The sequence below is a fragment of the Oryctolagus cuniculus genome, chromosome 9 (assembly GCF_051225735.1).
Source record: "Oryctolagus cuniculus isolate XC-2025 breed Fujian yellow rabbit chromosome 9, ASM5122573v1, whole genome shotgun sequence".
NCBI lineage: Eukaryota > Metazoa > Chordata > Mammalia > Lagomorpha > Leporidae > Oryctolagus > Oryctolagus cuniculus.
Window position 1 is genome coordinate 83,091,522 of NC_142875.1, and position 24,904 is coordinate 83,116,425.

The 24,904-nt window shown below is 42.5% G+C and overlaps 1 protein-coding gene across 1 annotated transcript in view; it reads right to left on the reverse strand.

Moving 5' to 3' along the window:
- Nucleotides 1-706: 706 nt before the first annotated feature.
- B3GLCT (beta 3-glucosyltransferase) overlaps nt 707-24,904 on the reverse strand; it is a 135,518-nt gene continuing 111,320 nt past the window's right edge. The window contains exons 14-16 of the mRNA XM_051831762.3: nt 22,555-22,674; nt 13,261-13,405; nt 707-2,704 (exon numbers count right to left, since the gene is read on the reverse strand). Coding sequence (XP_051687722.2) covers nt 2,537-2,704; nt 13,261-13,405; nt 22,555-22,674 — 433 coding nt within the window. The 3' untranslated portion in view covers nt 707-2,536. The remainder of the gene's footprint in view (nt 2,705-13,260; nt 13,406-22,554; nt 22,675-24,904) is intronic.

The window sequence follows — 24,904 nt, forward strand, 5'->3', positions numbered from 1 at the left end:
AAAGGTTTTCAACAAATCAGGAAATGCACTCAGCACCAATGCTTATATACTGGTAAACAGCAGCATTCATAGCCCAACACGCCATTGCTTTATGTTCCCAACCATTCTCTAAAGGATATTTTTTGTCTGGATTTCTGATTTAGCTACAAGATGTGAAATTCCTACACAATCAACTTGTTTTTGCTGTATCATCAGAATTGGCTTAAAAGCAAAATGTTCATATCCCTAGGCTTAAAATAGCCATTTGGGGGCCGGCGCTGTGAATGGCAGGTAAGGCCACCACCTGTAGGGCCAGCATCCCATATGACCACCGGTTCAAGTCCCAGATGCGCCACTTCCCATCCAGCTCTCTGCTGTGGCCTGGGAAAGCAGTGGAAGATGGCCTAAGTTCTTGGGCCCCTGCACCCACATGGAAGACCTGGAAGAAGCTCCTGACTCCTGGCTTCAGGTCGGCGCAGCTCTGGCTGTTGCAGCCAATTGGGAAGTGAGCCATCGGATGGAAGACCTCTCTCTCTCTCTGCCTCTCCTTCTCTCTCTGTGGAACTGACTTTCAAGTAAAGTAAAAAAAATCTTAAAAAAAAAAAAAAAAACTGTATTTACTGAGCTGCCACACTTTTTCCTTGACCTCATCAATTCCTTCTCCTGACACCTTTTCCTACCCACTAAATTCTGGACTAACAAATACCATATTTGAGAAATCAGAAACTTATACAAAGATCTTTTATTCATAGTTAGGCTTACATAGTTCCAAAAAGTGAACATAATGGAAACATCTGAAAGTACCAGAGGAGGTGCTCCGGTGTTCGGTAGAAGGCACTGATCCCAGCACAGGAGAGAGCTCGGCACAGCTCTTCACACACACACACGTGCCGCATGAAGATGCTGCTCTCTGCCTGGTAACGATTAGCGAGAAGGAGCAGAAGAAACTGAAGACGCTTCCAGGGCTCTCTGGTAGCATGATCACACACAGCAAGAGGTGAAGACTACAGGAGCATGACAGCAATCCTAGTTACAGTGACTACGAGGCTGATGCCATCAACAGTGGCTTGGCAGGATCCACAGATCCTCGAAGGTTCTCTCACACAGATGGTCCTCCCAGATCCATTCCATGGACAGGCCAAGAGTCCATTTTGACAAAACGAAATCCTATGCACATTATCACTGAAACACTCTAGTCCTGGTATTTGCCAATTTGGAAACATAATCAATACTATTGCATTATTTTGGAAATAAGTTAAATCTAGGCTCCAAGAAAAACATATTGTTAAAAAAAATACACAGGTACTTTTGGTGGCATGATTTAAAACTCTGTACTTGGCTATGAAAAGTATTATAAGCAAAGTTCATAAATTCTTGCTGTTAGTAAAAAGAGGGGGAAAAAAGCATTTTACAGTACCAAAATTAGTTTACAACATAAAAATCAAATTTTAAGCAAATACCTTTACAAAACTAATTTATATAATTAAAAACATTAGAGTACATTTTATACATTAACACTGCATGTGTTAAATTATTATATATTAAATATGTGATCTGCAAATTAGATAGAGCTGTTTTAAAATACTATGATCAAATTTCATTCTTTAAGAAGCCACAGAAATTGCCAAATCACCAGGCTGTCTCACGGTGTACTGGCTGTGTATATAGGGGATGGGGGAAGTACACTCTGAGTCAGGAGGGAGTCATTAAGTAACATTTGAAGAAAAACAAGAGGAAATATCAGGTCCAGATTTAATGCACTTCCTGAGTCACACAGAGCTTACTAACTTGAGAGAAACTATCAACCTTGCTTTTATACACTGAGGCTGCTGCTTTCTGGCAGTATCCGGTCCACTTCCCACAAATGTCCATAAAGACAGTGCTGGAGGGAGGAACAGAACACAGATGAACGTCTAAAGAAATAAAAAGCTCTTGCACCTCTTATTCTCCTTTTATGAGGTACAAACAGCCAAAGAAGAGATAAAACATAACAACCATGGTCACATGGCATCTGAGGGACTTCATATTTACACTTTTATGGTACTTTATGAATGATCCTCAATATGCCATTGTCCCTACTGATTTCCCAGGAAAATAGCCTTCACTACTGATGACGTACTTTTGAAGTCCATATCACCCATCCTAATCCACGTCAAAAGACCTTCATTCTTCTTTATGGATAGAGAACAGTCACGTCTCTGCAGTCTCATGCCCGCTGAAGCTCATTATAATGAAGACAGAGAAGAGAAAAGGGACTTGTGGTGCTATTTGTTTTCTGTGACAGGAATTAAGCTGCTGTATCACAGCCTGAAAATTACACAGTAATCACTGCGCTACAGTAACCGTATAAGTCAAAAGAAACTGATTTTTTTCCCAGAAAAAAAAAATGTTTCCCCATGACTTCTTTTCTTCCCAAATCAAAAATACCAAATACATTATTTCCACCTCAAGGCAGGAAGCGTCCAATGCCACATGACATATGCAGGCAGCACAGCGGGGTGACGCCGCCCTCACCGTTGCTGGTCCCCACCAAGCGGTGCTCATAGACCACCATGCGTCATAACTCTTCTCTGGAACCCTTTGGTGCCTCCTGCCTGGCTCTGTCTTCCTCTCTGGGTGCCAACCACGTGAAATACACCTTCACTGGATCGATGTTCCAGTGTTTGTGAAATGATATAGGAACTTGATGAGACAAATAGTCCTTAGGGTAATCCACTGGCCGAGCCTGCGGGGAAAACAGAGAATTATGCTCTCTTTGTCTGAAAATGATTTTGCTTCAGCACAGCATGTGAATTTATAAAACAACTGCTTTGCCTCAATATGTGATGCTAGTTGTGGAAACCTAAAAATAACAAAGAAGATCTCTTCTAGATCTTTCCTCTAACTCCATGCTTTTGTGTCTCCAATGACTTTAATATTCTAAATGCATTGCTTTTTGCTTTTAAGTTCCACAGCCTTGCCTCTGGGAGAGACTTCGAGTATGGCAATAAATACAAAAAAGCTTTCCTCAGTAAGTCATTTAAGCTGCTATTACGATCCTGGAAAAAGGTAAGAAAATTGTTATTTCCCATCCTTCTCGGAGGAACCTGGCCGCACATGGGTGTGCAGGGACTGAGACAGGCAGTGCTCAGGGATCCTTCAGCCTGTCTCCTGCACTATCAGGCAGTTAGATGACGCCTTTCAAACGAACAAGACGTGGCACTCACTGGGGAGAAGAGCAACAGAACTCACACTCTGCCTTCCCAAGTATCCACCCTGGCTCCAGAAGCATGGATGGAAATTGTGAGTAACTCAACGCCTGAAAGGTCTTTGTGTCTTCATCATTTCAAAATTCTCTCGAATTTAGAAAATGAAGCTCAAGCAGAATTTGATATAGCCTGGAAGATGAGATTGGAGAAGTAACCTATAGAGTTAGGAAGAAATTGACACCTGATATGACTGGGTTTGCACTGAGCTAAGCATCCATCCCTCTCAATGCTCATCTTAGTTTCTTTATAAACTTATATGGCCCATCTCTATAAATGTAGGAGGTTATTTCAAAAATTCAAAATAAAATGAAAACATAAGTTCATTTTCGTACAACAAAAACCTTGAAATTCATGCAGGCAAATCTAGCAACTCATTGGATTATCAACAATAAAAACTGTTCTAATAAAACTAGATATTTTATCTTAAAAACTAACATTTTATACAGTCTAAATTTTAATACAAACATTTAAACTATCTTAAATGATTTACAAAATTCCTTTGTTAAACTTTATTTATACAAAACAACTTTATAAGATGCACAGAATATTATAATTCGTTCTCAACTTACAGATGAGGAAACCAGAACTCACAGAAGTGACATGACTGGCAAAGGCTGGAAAGGAGACGCAAGAGAGGCAGGTCTCACTCCCTGTCCAGTGTTCTGCGCACTGGCCTCCTGGAGAGGTTTTATCCATTGGTAGTACAAATACACTATTCAGATGAGCACTCATCTACTATCCACAGGGAAAAACTCAAAATAACATAGGGGAAGAAATTTCACAATTGCTTTTTAAAAATCCTAAGTATGCATACAGCTGAAAATCTAAGAAGGGGATTTTAAAAATAAAGACAGTGAGACAAAAAATATATATTGGAATATATTGGAATTACAGTCTAACTGAATGGGTAAATTTGAATAATGGTTGAGGGAATTCATGGATTGGAAGCTGTGAGTTCATATACTCAAAGGCCTTCTGAGAGTTTACTGGCAGGGAAGAAAATCAAGGAGAAACACAGCTTCAATTTGGTTCTCAAATAATTCCATAATAGTCCAAGAAAAAAGTACAAAGTGATGAAAACAAAACCTTGCCTGTCTTTCATATGTAAAAATGAACTGTTAGAGATAAAATACATCTAACAGGAAAGAAGAAATCCTCCATATCCTTCCCTCTGTTACAGGGTTCCAGGATATCAACTGCATTGCAGGAAGCAATGGATGCATGTGAAGAGGCAGCTTGTTAAGCATTACAATGTGCAGGTCATTTTCAATAAATGAAATTCTGGGGAAAAACAAGACACAACTAGAAAAATGAAATGCACTCGAAGAGAAATCTGCACCACTGAGAATCTACATAGGCTGGAATAATCACATGTCTGTGCCCAAAATGCCAAAAGCTATCCCAAACAGGGAGGGTCAGGATCGAGAAGACCTTGAGGGCAAGGTGTGCAGTGTGATGGGCAGCTGTGCGCAGGAAAAGAGACAGCTTCAATTACACATGGACACAGATTGGACAAAATTAAAAGCTTATCCAAAGGTTAGAACAGGGCAATCAATGGAGATTCAAATTCTATTTCCTTTGGCGTATACTTTTTACAACTGTACTGAGGAATAATTTACATGCCATGCAGTTTAAGCCACAGCAATGGCGGTCTAAACCTTTTTAGAAAATTCCAAAAAAGGCCGGCGCCACGGCTCAATAGGCTAAGCCTCTGCCTGTGGCGTTGGCACGCTGGGTTCTAATCCCAGTCGGAGTGCCCCGGATTCTGTCCCGGTTGCCCCTCTTCCAGGCCAGCTCTCTGCTGTATCCCGGGAGTGCAGTGGAGGATGGCCCAAGTCCCTGGGCCCTGCACCCGCATGGGAGACCAAGAGAAGCACCTGGCTTCTGGCTTCAGATCAGCACAGTGCACCAGCCACAGCTGCCATTGGAGGGTGAACCAACGGCAAAGGAAGACCTTTCTCTCTGTCTCTCTCTCTCACTGTCCACTCTGCCTGTCCAAAAAAAGCACATTGAGGGACAATCACAAATCCACTTTTAGAATATTGCAATCATCCCCCTAAAATACCTTTGCACATATTTGCATCCAATCCCTGTCTTTCCTGGAAGCCCCAGAAATCCACTGATTCACCTCATGTCCAAAGTGTTGCCTTTTTTAAACAATGTCTTATGAGTGGAATCATATATGAATATTTTGTGCTTTGCTTCTATCTGTTAGCATTGTTGCAGGTATCAGGGGTTCATTCCTTTTTACTGCTGAGTAATGCTGCTTTGTAAGAATATACCATATTTTGCTTTTCTAATCATCAGGTGATAAACATTTGGATGGTCTCCAATTTGGGATTATGATGAGTTGGGCTATAAGTATTCACATTCTCTGTGAATACACACACACACACACACACACACCGAGTACTTCAAAAGGTTTTTGGAATTCAAAGATGTTGTGTTGCAAAAGAAAAGACTGAAATCCATGCATGCTTTTTTCATAATACTCATTTTGCATGAACTTTCTGATGGCCCTTCGTATGGATGCATTCAAAACTTGCTGTACCCAAATTAACTCATCTCTTAATTTCACTTCTCAGAAACTTTGTAGATTACCTCATATGCTTATATACATGTATGTTTTCATGGGGGGGATAGATAACTAAAAATGGAATTCTGGGGCACAAATGTAATGTACTAATTACCAATTGCTATAAAACTTAATACCGGAAGTCCAGGAACAACTTGGCCGGGGCCCCTGTTTCAGTCTCACAAGGTCCCAATCAAGATGTCAGCCCAGGGTCTGCAGATTCATCTGAAGGCTCCATTGGGAACAGATCCAGTTCCAAGCTCACTTGGTGGCTGTTGAGGGTACTCATTTCCCTGTGGGCCACTGGACTCAGGACTGCACTTCCTTGCAGGCTCTGGGCTGCAGACCACTATCAGTTCCCTGCCATGAGGTCCCTCCCTGTTGGCAGACTGCCTCAAGCCAAGAAGGGAACAGGGAGGGTCTGATAGGAAGATGGAAGTCACAATCCGTCGCAGTCTAAGTATGCAGGTCACATCCCATCACCTTTGCCATATTCTATTTGTAAGAAGCAAATCACTGGGCTTCACCTTTTCTCTAGGGGAGGCAACTCGGCAAGGGCATGAATACCGGTGTTAAGGTAGCCAGGTAGACATTAGCCTGTGTGTGGACGAAGGGCCAAGGAAAATAGGAAAAAAAAATGAAAATTTTTTAATTTTAATTTTTGTGCAATGGAACAAGGCAATAAGCCCTAAGAGCAGACTAGTAATTACACCTAAAGTAACTGCTCTTGTTCAATAATCTTATTAGATGGGTTTCAGTCCTCTCCCTGGGGGCAGCTAAGGGAATTCGCCCTAACTCATCCCCCACCTTCCACCAAGAGGTCCAATAAGACTGTGCTGATGAGGGCCTGGGAGGGCTTTTGGGAACTCCACATCCATTAATTTCCCAGAAGAGAGAGGTGGGGAGGAGAACAGGAGGACTATGCTCATATCCATAGAAACTCCAGCCTGAGTACAGACTGGGCTCTCCAATCTTCCCTGAGATGCTGTGTGTGTCAGGTGTTTTCTCTTTACTAAGCTTGGCTAGCATGCGTACTGCTGCTCTTTCTTGAGTGAAGATGAGACATTCCTATCAGCTGTCTCTGGTTAACACCACCAGGTGGGGATCACAGAGATCCACACCAGAAAGCACCTATCACATGTATGTCTAACTTAAGACTCTGAAACAATGTTTCCAAAGTATCTGTGTTTTAAATTCACCACAGCAGTGCATGAGAAATTATTTTTTCCCGCATCTGCACCAAGCTTCTGCATGACCCGCCTGTCTCCTTCTCACTTTCCTTTCTTTCTTAGATTTTCCTTGAAAGTCACAGTTACACAGAGAGGGAAGGAGAGGCAGAGAGAGAGAGGTGTGTACTGGCACACCACAGACCTCAGCTCACAGCTCCCCAGTGACTAACAACGCTGGGCATCTTTCCAGGCACCTATTACTCACTTCTGGATCTTCCTTAGCAAAATGTCTATCAAACCTTCTTCCCATTTTCAACTGAGCAGTTTCTTATTATTTAGTTATAAAAGGACATTATCCATTTTAGACACAAGTCTTCTACCAGATACATAATTTGCAAATACCTTCTCCTAGTCTATGACATGCCTTAACACATTTTCTCAATGATGCCTTTGTAGAGTCATTTCTAAATTTTTAACAAGTTTAATATATCAATTTTTCCTTTTATAGATCATGATTTTGATGCAATAATAAATCTATCACCAAACTAAGGTCACACAGAATTATCCCTAAGTTTTTTGGAAACCTGTTAAAGTGAAATGAACACTATGAGAAACGGTGACTTGATCAGCCTTGCCCTGACTGTTGATGAGCAGCTTAATATGTTATCCCTCTTAGTACTTTTTTTTGTTTGTTCTACTTAATACTTTTGGTTGAATACTGTAATCAATACACAATTCTTCTTAAGTGCTGAAACTTAACTGAAAAGTGATCGCTGTTAAATATAAGAGTGGGAATAAGAGAGGGAAGAGATGTGCAATTCGGGACATGCTCAAGCTGACTTACCTCAAACGGTAGAGTTAGAAACATACCAGGGGATTCGAATTCAATCCCATCGAGGTGGCATGTACCAATGCCATCTCACTAGTCCCAGTGATCAATTTCTGTTCACAATTGATAGTAATGATAAGACTAAGAACCAAAGGGATCACATACACAAGAATAGTGTCTGCAAATACTAGCTGATAGAATCAAAAAGGGAGAGAATGATCCAACATGGGAAGTGAGATACACAGCAGACCCATAGAATGGCAGAGGTCCTAAACAGCACTCTGGCCTCAGAATCAGCCCTTGAGGCATGTGGATCCGGCTGAAAAGCCCATGAGAGTATTTCAGGCATGGAAAGCCAAGACACTCTGGGGGAAAAAAAAAAACACCTAAATGAAAGATCTCCACAAGTGAGATCCCAGTGGAAAGAATGGGTCATCAAAGAAGGAGGTACATTTCTCTGAAGGAAGGAGAGAACTTCCACTTTGACCATGGCCTTGTCTAAATATGATCCGAGTCGGTGCATTCAGGGGGCTTCCATAGCCTTGGCAGCTCATGACAAGAGCCTAGGGTGATTACTGATGCCATAAACAAGAGTGTCAATTTGTTAAGTCAACAACAGGAGTCACTGTGCACTTACTCCTCATGTAGGATCTTTGTCCTTAGTGTGCTGTACATTGAGATTTAATGCTATAACTAGTACTCAAACAGTATTTTTCACTTTATATTTCTGTGTGGGAGCAAACTGTTGAAATCTTTACTTAATGTATGCTAAACTGATCTTCTGTATATAAAGAGAATTGAAAAATGAATCTTGATGTGAATGGAAGGGGAGAGGGAGTGGATAAGGGGAGGGTTGCGGGTTGGAGGGACGTTATGGGGGGGAAGCCATTGTAATCCATATTCTGTACTTTGGAAATTTATATTCATTAAATAAAAGTTTAAAAAAAATGAAAAAAAAAGAAGTCTCTTATATCTTAGGGTTTTTTTTTTTTTTTCACTTTTTAAAATTTCTTTAATCTTCTTGAAAGCCAGAGAGAGAGAGAGAATATCAAGATCTTCCTACTGCTTCACTCCTGAAATGCCATGTACAACAGCTTGGGCTGGACTAGGCTGAAGCCAGGATCCCAGAACTCAATCTGGGTCTCCCTCATGTGGGTAGCATGAGCCCAAGCACTTTAGCCATCACCAGCTGCCTCCCAGTATCTGAACAAAGGAAGATGGAGTCAGGAGTTAGAACTGGACATTGAACCCAATCAGATGTGGGATGTGAATGTTTTAATCAGTCTTGTTAGCCAAATACTTGCTCCTTTATTCCAGACGTAGGCAATTTAGTCTTCCCTCTTTTGTCTTAGTCAACCTAGGTAAAGGTTTACCAATTTAGTTGACCTTTTGAAAATAATTGTTGAAGGAGAGAATGTTCCAACATGGGAAGCAGTCCACATGGTAGACTTCATAGAATGACAATCATTTTAAGTAGCACTCTGACCTCAGAATCAGTCCTTAAGGCTTCCTAGACTAGCTGAAAAGCCCATGAGAGCATTTCAGGCATGGAAAGCCAAGACACCACATTCTGCTTGAAGGATCTCTGTGAGTGAGACCCCAGTGGAAAGAAGTGGCTGGAGCCAGCGTTGTGGTGCAGTGGGTTAACACCCTGGCCTGAAGCATTGGTATCCCATATAGGCGCCGGTTCAAGTCCCAGCTGCTCCTCTTACAATCCAACTCTCTGCTATGGTTTGAGAAAGCAGTAGAAGATGGCCCAAGTCCTTGGGCCCTGCACCCACGTGGGAGACCTGGGGGAGACTTCTGGCTCCCAGCTTCAGATCAGCACAGCTCCGGCCATTGCGGCCATCTGGGGAGTGAGCCATTGGATGGAAGACCTCTCTCTCTCTCTGCCTCTCCTTCCCTCTCTGTGTAACTGTGACTTTCAAGGAAAATAAATAAAAAATCTAAGAAGGAGAGAAGAGGAGAGGGGAGGGGAGGGGAGAGGAGGGGAGGGGAGGGGAGGGGAGGGGAGGAAGGAAGGAAGGAAGGAAGGAGCCATCAAAGAAGGATGTACTTTTCTCTAAAGGGAGGAAAGAACTTCCACTTTGCTTGTGGCCTTGTCCTAATACTGACGGAGTTTGTGGACTCAATAGGCTTCCATAGCCTAGGCAGCTCACATCAAGAGCCTTGGGTGGTCACTGATGTAATACATAGAGTGGTAATTGTTAAATTAACAACAAGAGGCACTGTGTACTAACTCCCCATGCAGGACCTCTGTCTTCAATGAGCCGTATTATGAGAGTTAACGGTAAAACTAGTTCTCAGCGTGTGTGTGTGTGTGTGTGTGCGCGCAAATTGCTGAAATCTTTACTTAGTATACAGTTGGTCTTATGTGTACAAAGTTAATTGAAAGTGAATCTTAAGGGTAACTAGGACTGGCAAGGGGAGAGGGAGGAGGAGGAGGGGTGGGAGGACAGGTATAGTGGGAAGAATAACTATATTCCTAAAATTGTAATTATGAAATTTGTACTTCTTAAAAAATAAGAAAAAAAAGACTGATAGTAATGATTTTACTCTCAATAATAATATAATAATTTTGGTTTCACTGCTTTTCTCTACTGTTTCCCTGATTTGTATTTCACTGCTGTTTTGCTCTGATTTTTCATATTTCTTTTTATGTTACTTACTTCATGTTTGCATCCCAAGTAGAAACTTCAGACCATTGGTTGAACATCCTTATTCCTTCATAACTGCTTAAGACAAGTTTTCCTCAATTCACTGTGTAGCTGCACTCAAAATTCTGATTATGTTGTGTTCTAGCAGACAGTATTTGGAGGTTTTCACCCCCCTCTCCCAGACCAAGTCCACTGTTTCAGCAGCAGAGCTGTGTTTATTCTAGCCAAGCGCAGACTGGTAAACTGCTGTTCTCCTTAACAAAGCTAGTAGGGTGAGGAGGAGGGAAGGACGGCAACTGGCTCCCCAAGACGCTGCAGGACCCACCTTTTCTGCTCCTCACCATTCTCCCAGGTGTGTGCTGGCACACCACAGACCTCAGCTCACAGCTCCCCAGTGACTAACAACGCTGGGCATCCTTCCAGGCACCTATTACTCCTGGATCTTCCTTAGCAAAATGTCTATCAAACCTTCTGCCTGTTTTCAACTGAGCAGTTTCTTTCCTTATTGTTTAAGTTGTAAAAGGCTGCAGGCAAGAAGGCCTCAGACTCCATTATTCTTAGCCAGAACTGTAGCCATGTTTTAGGAATAAATGCTTCTCAATTTATTGTTAGATTTCCCACAACCCGAAATGGTAATTTTGGTCATTTTGTCCAATTTGATGCTTACTTTGTGCAGAGAAGTCAGCAACCATTACACACACCATCATGATTATTTGTGGCACAAAAGTTTGAAAGAACAGAAAACCACTGCCCTACATACTTTGCTTTTTAATTTATTGATTTTATTTACTTGAAAAGCAAAGAGAGAGAAAAAAAAGACAGATACAGTTCTTCTATCTAATAGTTCATGCCCCATATGCCCACAAAAGCCACGGTTGAATCCAGGAGCCTAGAACTTAATCCAGAGTTCCCATGCAGGTGCCAGGCCATTACCTGCTGCTTCTCAGAGTGCACATTAGTAGGAAGCTAGAGTCCATGTGACACTCCAACATGAGATGCAGGCAACCCAAGCAGCACCTGAACCACGAGGTCTAATGCTTATCTGATACTTTGCTTTCAATAAACGGATATATTAGTCATCCCCTTCTAAATATGTGATTTCTCAATGACCTTCCCTAATTAAAAACAGAGGGAGTGTGGCCCAAGTAACCTTACACTGAGACTGTTTCCAAATGCCCACTCTATCTCTAACTCCTCAGGAATCTTAGATTTTACTTCTGTCACTATAAGCTTCTTTGTCAACAAGAACAAACACACTGTCTGGATTGCTGCCCACACATTACATGTAAGAGGCCCTGTCCAACTCATCAAACTCTCCAAAAAGACTTGGGATTTGGAAGACACGGCACTCTCTGCTGGGGAGGACAGGCTTTAAACTTGTTTTATGATTTTGGAAAGGTTTAACATTTATTAAATGAATTAAAGAAATCAAGAGTTTTAAAGTGTAGGAAGCAACAAATGCTCTTTTACTTTTGAATGATCTTCAAAGGACTTCTGCTGGAAGATTAGATTCTTTTCCTTCTTTCTTTTCTCCTTATCATTTTAATTACTAATGGATTCTTCCATAAGTGAAAAGGGATGCTATATAAATCTAAAACTTGTCACAATAACTTTGATAAATTACTGCCCTTATCCAGCAAAAATTTTAATTACTTTTCCTTTCCTATGAGTGAAAGATCACAAAATAAGGCAAGAGACACAAGGACAGAGACCAGCTGGTCTTTCTAAGCCATCAGCACACAACACACAGGCACACCTCTTGAGGTGTTGCAGGAGGGAGAAGTCCCTTCTGACTGCTACCAGAAAGGAGACTTCTCACACATTTCTTTTTACCAAAGGGCTATTTTTATCCTCTCTTACAAAGATACAGAAATTGATTCTGCCTTTCCTGATACTGCAGACACTATCTTTGCCTTGTTCAGTTGTTTAACAATGCTATTTCTGTCATGATCAATTTTCTATGTTGCTATGACAGCATTTGCTACTGGTTACTAAACAGCATGAACACTGTATTTTCAATATAAAGAAGAGTACTTAAAAGACATGTGCATTTATACACTGCAGATTTCAAGAAGCTTTCAAGTTCTTGAAAGAGTACATTAGACGGGTGAGAATCTGTGGTTATTTTCAGCTTACATATGAATATATCTGCTATTATCTTTGGAATGGAAGAAAATTCACTGACCTGATTCTTAAGACTACTAAAAATAATACAGGACAATTCCCTTCTCTAACAGCAAATGCAGTACAGGGAATCTATAAGCAGTAACCATCATTTGTACTTCTTTTCCATACATTGAGGCATTATATTGAAATTTAATAAATTTTAGTAACTCAGTTTAATAGCAACCAAAGAAGAGAAAACTCTGAAAAAGACAGCCAATGGACAATGTAAAAACTGAGAACACTGTAGAAATTACATAGACTTGGTGGCCCGAAGGATAACATTTGGTCAGCCCTATATATTTCTAGATAGCATTTCATAATTTTCAAATGCCATCGATTTAATTCACTGCGCATAAAGCAGAATGGCTCTTTCCTGGCCCCATGTGCAAGAATACTGGTCAAATACCATTTGGTTTTCTAGATGCTTTTGCTGCTTATCTTCAGGATGTAAATGGTTTAGCACAAACATCAAGAAGGACAGAAGGTCTGTTAGGAATGCACTCCCTCCACCCTGCCCCAAGGCTGTCAACAGAGTTCCTCAGACTATTTCCAGAGCATGATGTTCAGAGAAAGTCAAATCCCTAGAACGACATTTCCCTCTGTCTCCCTCACGTGGGGATAAAAGCCACTTTCTCACCTGATGGAAGAGAGGGCTGTGGGTGGCGGGGATGCCCAGGCCACTGAAGCACATTCCCAGGACCATGTCGTCAGGAGCATCGATGCTGTAGCACCTGCACTTGCTGGCGAGAAGTCTCCTGACGGCTTCTCTGCTGAAGACCATTCTGGTGGGAGCCAGAGCAGACAGACACGGGTCAGGGCAGCTCTGCAGAGAACGTACATCTGAACAAAGAACTACAGGTCAGAGGCCACGTTGCTGACAAAAAGAGGAGGCCCTCAGTGGACTTGTATGTTTCACAGGTAGTCTTGAGGAAACATTTTGCTTGTTTCTCTGAAAACAAAATCACTTTTAAAAAAGAGAGATTTACTGGGGCCAGCGCTGTGGCGGAGCAGGTTAAAGCCCTAGCCTGCAGCACCATCATCCCAATTATGGGCACTGGTTCAAGTCCCAGCTGCCCCACTTCCATTCAAGCTCCCTGCTAATGCACGCCTGGGAAAGCAGCAGAGGACGGCCCAAGTCCTTGGGACCCTGCACCCATGTGGGAGACCTGGAAGAAGCTTCTGGCTCCTGGCTCCTAGCCTTAGATCAGCTAAGCTCCAGTCATTGCTGCCATCTGGGGAGTGAACCAGCAGATGGAAGACTCCTCTGTCTCTACCTCTCTCTGAAACCCTGTCTTTCAAATAAACAAAAATAAATCTTTGAAAAAGAGAGAGATTTATCTACCTCATAGGCAATTTTTAGACACAGTTAGCTCCTGGCTTACTTAAGGCTTTTTCACCTTCACAATGGTGTTAAAGTGATATACGCTGAGCAGCAATCAGACTTGGAATTTTGAACTTAGGTCTTTCTGTGGGCAGCAGCAATGGCTACAACTGCCCGTCAGCCCTGTGCTCATGCGGGCCAGAACTGACAGAATCCACACTCTGCAGTGTGCCATGTGACCACGCTACAGTGCGTGGTTAGGTGATAAAATTAATTTTCCACATCCAGTGTTTTCAACTTAAAATGAGTTTCTAAGCGTGTAACCCCCTCTTAAGTCAAGAAGCATCTGTGTAATTCCTACAAACTCATAATATGTAATGTTTTTTTTCTACTGTAATATTTGAGAATTCAGAACAGTTCTTTGGTTTAAAACCCTTACCGTGACCAATAACAAAATCAGCCAACATACTCATGAGGTGGGTGCGCCCAGGAATACTACACATCATGTGTCTGTGTTGTGATTGATGATGAGGTCACAACTTTTCCCAGCCAGGTTTCACCTGACAACAAGAGGCCCAGCACGGGGGGAGGCTCCTGGACCAGGTCTCTGGAGCAGGGGCACAGGATGGACAGCACTGGCAGCAGGGTATCTGGGGTGCCAGGCCTTGGGCCCGGCTGAGAAACAGTGTTGTGAGCTGACAGCAGCCACAGCCACAGCAATGCTGCAGGATTAAGCTCCAGAAAACAGCACTCTCTTTGATCCTGCAGCCTTGGCTACATAACAGCTTCCTCAGTTCTTTGGGCCCCTTGCTCACTTTCAGTCCTCTGGCCTTTCCAACACTTTGGGATCAAGTTGCAGAATATACTCTCCTCTTTGTCAAACACAGAGTGGTTTCTATTGACCACTGTGCTCCCATTGCAGTCATGAATCTTTCCATATCATGAATAGCCTTAAAACTGACAGGACAGAAGGGAATAGATTCACCAGTTTATTCTCAATCATCAAAGACTTTCTCTAAGGCAAAACTCTCTAAAATTCACCCACGTATTCCCATTCCAAACAGGGGGCCTGGCACACAATAAGCAATCAATTAAAGTTTGATGCATCAAATAAGTGGGAGTGAAGCTGCCTCTGCAAACATCTTCTTCCCAAGGGCTAAAGTATTCAATGAATTAGTCAAGCAGGAAAGCAAAACAGACAGAGAACTTCAACACAACCCCTAAATCAAAAATAGAGATTCTAGTGGGTAAAGCCACTGCCTGCAATGCCGGCATCCCACGCATGTACCAGTTCAAGTTCCGGCTGCTCCACTTCTAATCCAATACCCTGCTCATAGTATGGAAAAAGTAGCAGAAGATGGCCCAAATACTAGGGTCCCTGCCACAACACACCTGGGAGACCCAGTTGAAGCTCCCGCTCTTGGCTTCAGCATGGCCTAGTACTGGCAGTTGTGGCTATCTGGGGAGTGAACCAGTAGATGTAAGATCTGTCTCTCCCTCTCTCTAACTCTGACTTCCAAATAAATAAATAAATCAAAAAAACAAACAAGGGGCTACGCTGTGGTGTAGCAGGTTAAGCCAATACCTGAAGCGCCAGCATCCCATAGGGCACTGGTTCCAATCCTGGCTGCTACACTTCCAACCCAGCTCCCTACTAATGCACCTGGAAATTAACAGAAGACAGCCCTTGTGCTAGGGCCCCTGCGCTCACGTGGGAGATCAAATGAAGCTCCTGGTTTCGGTCTAACACAGTCTTGGCCATTGTGGCCATTTGGAGAGTGAACCAGTGGATGGAAGACTTCTCTCTCTCTCTGGCTCTGCCTCTTCCTCTCTACAGTAACTCTACCTTTCAAATAATAACCTTTAAAAAAATAAAAACCAGAGATTCCATGTGCACTGAGCTCCACCCAGCATGGTTTACTACCCACTGTGTTGTTCTGTTCTTCCACACACGAGCAGCCCAAGGTGAAACTGAGCCCTGTAGAGATCCTCTGATGCAGCTGCTAGAAACCAGCAGGTCCTAGTCTCTCATGGTCTCCTTGCCTCCCTCCCTTAGCTTAAAGTCTCCTTGTCCTTCTCTCCCTAAAATTAACTCACTAACCTGAGGGAGTATTGTGCAGCTGACCCTGCAAGGTCCATGAATACAAGACTCTTGGGGTTATTTATCTCCCCTACAGAGAACATCCTGAAGTTCAGTCTTGTCTTGAAGGTCTTCTTTTCCAGCAATCTCTGGCTCCAAGCAAAAAATAACTCCTACCTGCACACATGCCCCCAGACTAACTGGTGTCCATTTTACCATCATCAACATTCACTAAAGGACACAACATTGCTGGCCAACTGAAGGAGGGCCAAGAGCACTGCAGACCCACCAAGAACTTGGACGTGACCTGGATATGCACTTCTCAGCCCCAGCCTCAATCTATAAGAACTTTTACTCCTGACCATTCAAGGAGCCCAGGAATTAAGACACTGCCTGGCCCTCTGTTCTGTGCTTTGCAATGAACACCTCGTCAGTGATTACTTGGTGTACACTAGATGAGCAGATCCAGTTTTGGGGACTCTACTGCAATTCCTCCAACCAGTTTTGGGCATGTGCCATGGCAATGTCTTTTTGGGTACCACTGCCCACTGCTTTTTCCAAGGATACTATCCCCTGAATCTGTGCAGGTGCTTCCCCCAAGGCTGTCAAAGAGGTTGATAACTCCCTAAGCACAGTTTCCTACTCAAACTCACATAGAAAATAAGTACCTTCAAAAAAGAAAATAATCACTAAGGTAATTTCCTCCAAATATCCAAACTTACATGGAGAAAACAACAAAGTAAAAACAGATACTTGGATTCAAATAGTACAAAGTTCTCACTTTACAATAAACACAGAGTACTACACATAAACCGTTGGAGAGGCCAGCACTGTGGTGTAGCGGGTAAAGTCGCCACCTGCAATGCCAGCATCCCATATGGAAGCCAGTTCAAGTCCCAGTTGCTCCACTTCCGATCCAGCTCTCTGATGTGGCCTGGGAAAGCAGTAGCAGATGACCCAAGTCCTTGGGCCCCTGCACCCATGTGGAAGACCCAGAAAAAGTTCCTGGCTCCAGATCTGGAAGAAGCTCCTGGCTCCTGCCTTTGGATCGGTACAACTCCGGCCACTGCAGCTAATTGGGGAGTGAACTAGCAGAAAGGAAGACCTTTCTCTCTCTCTCTCTCTCTGCCTCTCTTTCTCTCTCTGTGTAATTCCAACTTTCAAATAAATAAAAATAAATAAATAAATAAATATTTAAAAAACAAACAAACAAACAAACAGTTGGAGTCCATACTTCTGACTTGGCTCTGATGAAGGGGTGTTAAAAAGGATGGTTGAAGGTGATGGTTTTCAAAAATTTACTTGACTGTTAACACACAGTTAGAAACAAGAAATGTGTTTCAGGTCTTCAAAGAAGGAGGTACCTTTCTCTGAAGGGAGGAGAGAACCTCCACTTTGACTATGACCTTGTCTAAACAAGATAAGAATCGGAGAACTCAGAGGGCTTCCATAGCCTTGGAAACTCATGACTGGAGCATAGGGAGATTACTGATGCCATAGACAGGAGTGTCAATTGGTAAAGTCAACAACAGGAGTCACTGTGCACTTACTCCTCATGTAGGATCTCTGTCCTTAATGTGCTGTGTATTGAGATTTAATGCTATAACGAGTACTCAAACAATATATTTCACTTTGTGTTTCTATGGGGGTGCAAACTGTTGAAATCTTTACTTAATGTATACTAAACTGATCCTCTGTAAAAAAAAAAAAAAAAAAAAAGAAAAAAGAAATTATCAACTCCCAACTTGACTCTCACTGGGATTAAACATGACAATAGGTCTGATCTGATTTCATCATCATTTTAAAAAAATCATCTATTATTTTTCACTTTATGTTTCTGTGTGGGAGCAAACTGTTGAAATCCTTACTTAATGTATACTAAGCTGATCTTCTGTATATTAAGATAATCGAAAATGAATCTTGATGTGAATGGAAGGGGAGAGGGAGTGGGAAAGGGGAGGGTAATGGGTGGGAGGGACGGTATGTGGGGGAAGCCATTGTAATCCATAAATCGTACTTTGGAAATTTATATTCATTAAATAAAGTTAAAAAAAAAAAAAAGAAATGTGTTTCACACTGCAAACATTTGTATGTGTTTTCTTTGTGGGTGTATGGTTGTGTGAGTACACAACCGGAACAAAAAATTAAAAAAAAAAAAAACACTTAACTTTATGATATATGATATATTCTACTTCATCAATATTCTATTATTTACTTTATTTATTTGAAAAGCAGAGAAACAGGAAGGGATAGACAGAGACCACACACCCACTGGTTCCTTCCCCAAATACTTGCAACATCCAGGACTAGACCAGGTCAAAGCCAGGTCAACCTGGGTTTCTGACACAGTTGACAACGAGCCAACTACTGCAGCCATCACTTCTGCCTCTCAAGAGTTTGTATTTGTAGGAAGATGGAATTAGGAGTGGGGCTGGGATTAGAACTCAGACACTCTGATATGGGATGCACGCATCCAGAGTGGTGTCTTAACTGCTATGTCAAATGCTCACTCCAATATCCTATCATTTTAAAATGCTGGTTATGCTCTATTAATTGGTTTTACAAGCCACTGTTCCTGGTTTGCTGCTTAAAAAAACAAACAAACAAACAAACAAAAAACCATGTTGGTGCTCAAGCTATATCATCAGAAAAGTCTATTACAGCAAAGAATCTACTCAACATTATGTTTGCAGCTTTTATCAAAGGTTTATATAAGAGACAAGATGAAGAAAAATGTTTCTATACCTTTCTAAAAGTGTTATCAAAAAGAGAACATCATACTAGCTAATGTTGGCTATTCAAATATCAATGCCCAGTGTTCATGCACTTGTTTATTCATTTATTCATTGTATCCTGAAAAAAAATGAGTCCCTAAGCTTGGCAGTGGGGACATAATGAAAAAAAAAAAAGACACAGGTGTTGCCTGCAAATAATTCATAGTTACCTAGAAAATATGAAATTAGATAGGCAACTAAATGATAATAGGTTGTATAATATGCTCTGAAAGTACATTAGAAAGGCATTAAATCCAGATTTGAGTTGCTAGACTGGGCTACAGGCTTCCAGAAGTAAATAAATGATGGCTATACTGAGTACAATAAATAAGAAGGAACTAGATAGGCAGAGAGTTGGAGCAGAGGAACAATGCTATGTAAAGACCACAGATGCCACATCTTAGCAGGATGGGGGAAATAGTGCCTCTGAGAAACTGAAACAAGTTCTGTACAAATTCCTTCAGAGGAGTGCGCAGATGAGGCTAGAAAGATAAAACCACAAATCCACGATTATAAGGGTTTTGGCTGCCTTGATAAGGAGAGGGACTTTATCCTCAAAACAATGGGAGAAGATCAATTCCAAGCCAGGATATCAAACAATGAGAAAAACTTTCACTCTGCAGTCAAAGAATCTGGATAAAATCCAGATCACTTTTATTTATGGACCTGTCAGAGAAGAAGGTGCCAGGAGGCCTAGATGAATGAATTTCTGGTGAGAGGAATTCCTTCTAGGTGAGCAGCAATATTCAGGGGCAAACTGGGACCCAGACAGGCAGCGGGGAGAAGACCTGCTAGAGCCTTAGCTACAAGGCAGAGACCTGGGCAGCCCCAGGCAGGCTGTGGATAAGGTACAGCAGGAGAGCTTAGCGCCCAAGTCATCTTGACCCTGGAGGAAATGTGAACGATCACTTCCTCTTCCCAAACACCGAGACAGAGGGTTCACATTCTTGGGGGAAAACAAAGGCCAGGGAATGGCACTTTGAAGGACTCGAAGCAGGAGAGCATCATCTACTTTTGGCAAAGTCCTTCTGAATACAGCATGGAGAACAGCTTGGATGGAGTGAGTCAGGAAGCAGGAAGAGCAGGAACCCACACAAGAGACAACAGGGATCTCTATAAAACTACTGGAGGTGGAGAAACGTATTAGTGGAAGAGACACGCAAGAGGTAAAACTGGCAGGACTTAGCAATTCAGTGGATTGCAGGGTCTTGGAGGAGAAGAGCAGAAAGACTAGGGGTGGATGTACAGAGTCCTGGGATAGGAACCTGCACACCCTCAACCCTTCCCCGGGAGAGGGACACTGCTGGAAAACTGAATCAGGGGCTGAAAGTCACAGGCGACAAGCTCAGGATGGGAGGCGCTGAGTGTGATGTGCCTGTGAATCACCTGAGCAGAGGCGTCCTTTGGAAAGTGGGGTACAAGTCAGAACTTGAGGAGGGGATTCTAGGCTGGAGACAGAGGTCTGGGTGCATGCAGCATCAAGCCATGGGGTGGATAAGACCACCCAGGGTAATTACTGAGTGAGAGGAGAAGAGAGACAAGGAACGATGCCTGACTTGTAAGCGAGAAATGAAAAGAACTAGGAAGGCATGACCAGAAAGACAGGACCAATCAATGGTGGGATAGTGCTACGGAAAGCTACAGAAAGAAGGTCTGAGTCAACAGTCAGCTTCATCAGGGGCTGCCCAAACGCGGACTAACACAAAGACTGGAAACGTTCCATTGGGTTTGGCCCCTGTGAGGTCACCAGGGACCCCAAGCGAGTGTGTGGCTGAGGGGATGGAGATGTTGTGAAGGGGATGTGGGAGATGCCATGGTGTGGGCAGAAGTTTAAGGTGGGAAAACTAGACATGGTGGGAAATGCCCAGTGGTGAGGCTGAAGGTGCCTCCTCTGGGGTTCAGCAGGGCCTGCTATCAGCACGAGAAGAGAGAGCAGGGACAATGTCCCAGTGGATCTGCAAATTTGACAGCAGTCAGTGAGCTCCTGCAGAGAATAGGCCATGGGGCCTTCACCTGTGCATTTCAAGTGCCTGGCACGCACTCGGCCAGCCAAGAAAATGAGCAGCCTCCTGGAGTAATGAGAGGCGATGCTGGAAAGGTAAGCTTCTAAACTGAGGTTTCAGAAGGCCAGTCTCAGATCTACCAGCTGAATCCTACAGGCGAGAAAGACAACCAAGCACTTCTCCTGTACTTCTATGTTCGAAGTATATGAACACCACCATGCTGCAAGATATATAAAACCACATACAGATGCCAGGACCCCTTTCCAAAGTGGAATGCCCTTGCTGAATAAATGCCATACCTTATCCTTCATTGGCTTTGACATCTCACCCAGAAAAGAAAATGCTTTACTGTAAGACTGCAATCAGCCTAAGTCTTATTTCAACGAAGATGTCAACACTCTCTGGCCCTAGCCGGTAGGGTCTTTTCAAAGTCCTCTCTGGATCCCCATCTGCTATTGCTAATGACCTCAGGGGGACACATGCCTGGCTCAACAAAGATCAGCAGCTCTGCTCAGGTTTGGTCATCTCCACAAAAGAACCACCTGTATAACCAACCACTCATCCAGACCAACCCAGAACACCTGCAAGCTGACACCAGGGCTCCTGCAGTAAGAGCTGTTCTAATCCAGGGGATTCTAAAGAGGAATATAAAGCCTTAGCCCTTTAGAAGTTCATAATTCAGCACCTAGAACATTGCCCAGTACACAGTGGATGTTCAACAAACATCTGTTGAATGAATGAGTATGAGGACTCTTCAAAAAGTTCATGAAAAATACACGTTGCAAAAAAAAAAAACCTTCAAAAATTTTTGTACCAAACTAAACTTATCTTTAAATTCCATTTTTTTTCCAAAAGTTTTTTCAAGTAACCTCATAATTGACAAGATTCTCCCTTAAACACGTCAATAGTAAAGACTCCAGAAATAATAGAAAACACCAGCTACTACATTGATTTGCCCATATAAATCAAATTAAAAATCTTTCCCCATAAGGGATTAGGCAGATGTTTCATTTAAAAACATTGATTTTTAACTGTTATTTAAAACCTATAAATCCTACACAAATATTATTTAATTGCCTAAGCCCAAGCTTCAATATCACTCTTTTCCCAAATGTGATTTATTAAGCACTGGATAATTTAAAAGTTTAATGGCTTATTCTCTGAAATTAAAATCTATATCCAACTTTTTCCCATTTAAATAGAGAATCAAAACCAGTTGGCAGCCTAGAAGCAATCACGTTATAAGAGCACTTCTACCAAGTAGGTTGGCATACATCTTCAGATTGTTTCAAGAGGTAGAATATTCTTTACTATGAGTTCTTCTCACATTATACAAACACGATGCTCATTTTCCTATTATGCTAACAGGTGCCATGTACAGAGCACTCACATTTCAGTATAGATCCCAATGCCACAGACACCTCCACCTCACACAGAGGGAAGTTTCATATTCAAAGTATAGTCAGCCCTCCGTATCCATGGGTTCTGCATCCATGGACTCAACCCACCACGGATTGGAAATATTTGAGGAAAAAAACGCATCTGGACTGAACATGTACAGACCTTTCTGCATTGACATTATTCCCTAAAAAACACAGTCAGCCACTATGCACATTGCATTAGTCATGACTAGAAGTCAACTAAAAGTAAATTAAAGCATACAGGAAGGCGTGTGCAGGCTACCCATGTCATATGAAGGACTTTAACACCTGCAGATTTCGGTATCTTCCACGGGTCCTGCACTCATACCTACCCTCCTCCTCCTGTGACGTAGCTGTAGCCACCGGTGCCCAGGCCATAGCCATAGCGTTCTCCCAGAAACACTGGTTCACTGGGGTCATAACAGCTAAGCAAGTGCTGGAGCCTGGAGATACTAGAGGAGACAAAAGGAACAGTTACTTAACTCAAATGTGGTTTCACAATCAATATGCCACAGTCCTTATACCCCACTGTTTATTTCATGCAGTACTACACTGAAATTGTTTACAGAGGAAATTCAATTGATGTTTAAAAAAAAAAAAAAACACGAGAGAGAGAGAGAGAGAGAGAGAGAGAGAGAATGAATGCATGGATATCATATATCATCAGACTGGAAGAGAAACTGAGAAGTGGCTTTTCCCAGCTTTGAGCAAGTCCCACCAGAACATGGTTGTCTAATCTGGGTAGGCAGGGTGCAGGTGACTGAGGCAATGGTGCCCAGTATGCTGTAGACCTCATGGCTACCCAGCCTTGTTTTCAAGAAAGTATGAACAAATCTTTACCTCTCAGATGGAAATCAGTATTTTTTTTATTTAAAGATTTATTTATTTATTTTGAAAGTCAGAGTTACAGAGAGAAAGAGAGAATCTTCCATCTGCTGGTTTACTCCACAGATGGCCACAACAGCCAGAACTGAGTTGGGATGAAGCCAGGAGCCAGGAGCTTCATCTGAATCTCTCACGTGGGTGACAGGGGCACAAATACTCGGACCATCCTCAACTGCTTAGCAGGGAGCTAGATCAGAAGTGAAGAAGCCAAAATACAAACTGGTGCCCATATGGGATGTCAGCATCACAGGCATGCGGCAGCTTTATCTGCTATGCTACAACGCCAGCCCCAGAATCAGTATTTTAAAAAAAAAAATTCTTCATGGCCAAAGAAGGAGCTGCTAGCAGTGCAAATGAGTTGGGGTGGAGCAGCCCACGTCAGGCACCTGGCTGGCAGGTGATAGAAAGAACTGGGATCACGAGGCTTTTCTGGAAATCTTCAGATTGTGCTGCACAATACCTTTATTTCCCTTAAAAGGCCACTTCCGTGCACGCACTTCTGTTCTCTATTATACCTTTGGGCTCTAACCATCTCTGTCATGTGTCACTCAGGACAGCTTGCAAAGTGCTGTGAGAACATCCACCAGCTAGGCAGAACCCTGCCTACAGCTGAGGTAAGGCCGGGGAAAGAAAGAGTTCACAGGGAAGTAAAATCTAGAAATACTTGTGAAGGAAGACACAAATGTTCACACTAAGAAAGGCTAGTTTTTCTTTGTTTAAAAGACATATACAGGGCCGGCACTGCGGCACAGCAGGCAAGGCCACCGCCTGCAGTGCCGGCATCCCATGTGGGCACCAGTTCAAGTCTCGGCTGCTCCACTTCTGATCCAGCTCTCTGCTATGGCCTGGGGAAGCAGTGGAAGATGGCCCAAGTCCTTGGGCCCCTGCACCCAAGTGGAAGACCCAAAAGAAGCTCCTGGCTCCTGATCAGTGTAGCTCCAGCCATTGTGGCCAATTGGAGTGTGAACCAGCATATAGAAGTTCTCTCTCTCTCTCTGCCTTTCAAATAAATAAATAAATCTTAAAAAAAAAAAAAAAAAGAAAAAATACCATTTAGCAATGCCTTATAAAATTCTCCATTGCTTCTAATGTAGAGTTTTCCAGGTCACATACCACCAAGTCCGAGATGTCCTTATGATATTGATCAGCATTCCTAAAAAGACTGTCACTGACAACAATGTTGAGTTAAATTTTTTTAATGGGCTGAATACATTTTATATGTCTCTCAGGGCCTGTGGTTCACAGCATAATGAATCTCTGAGAGGTGGACGTGATATAAAGCATTTCTGTAATATTAATCACAAGATCTCTTCTCATTGAACAATGTTAAACACCCAGAACAACAGTGGTCTAGAGACTCATTTCCCCCTTCTCTGAGGGAGGGTTGGGTGAAAAGAAAGACATATAAAAAGAGATCACATTTTCCATGTATATTCATGTGCCTCACAAAGTATCCCAGTTAATAAAGCTAAAATTGAGAGTGAAGAAAACAAATTTAAAAAAAAATCTCTGGTAAGTTTTGCTGCTCAGTCTCTAAATCTACCAATCAGGTTCCCATCTATCTGAAGGCTAAGGCCTCTGACAATGCTGACGACTTCCAAGTGACCACAGAACATTATTTCTGGCTAATATCCTGTTTTCTGCACACACGTTAAGCATTTTAAGCACCTAATCCAGAAGCAGTCCTCAGGAAATTATCCAATAAATCTTTCTGCAGGCAGGCAAGTAAGTGTGTGGAAACCATTTAGTGCTGGGGAATATACTCTTAAAGATCACTGAGCAAACTCAGCCTTCATT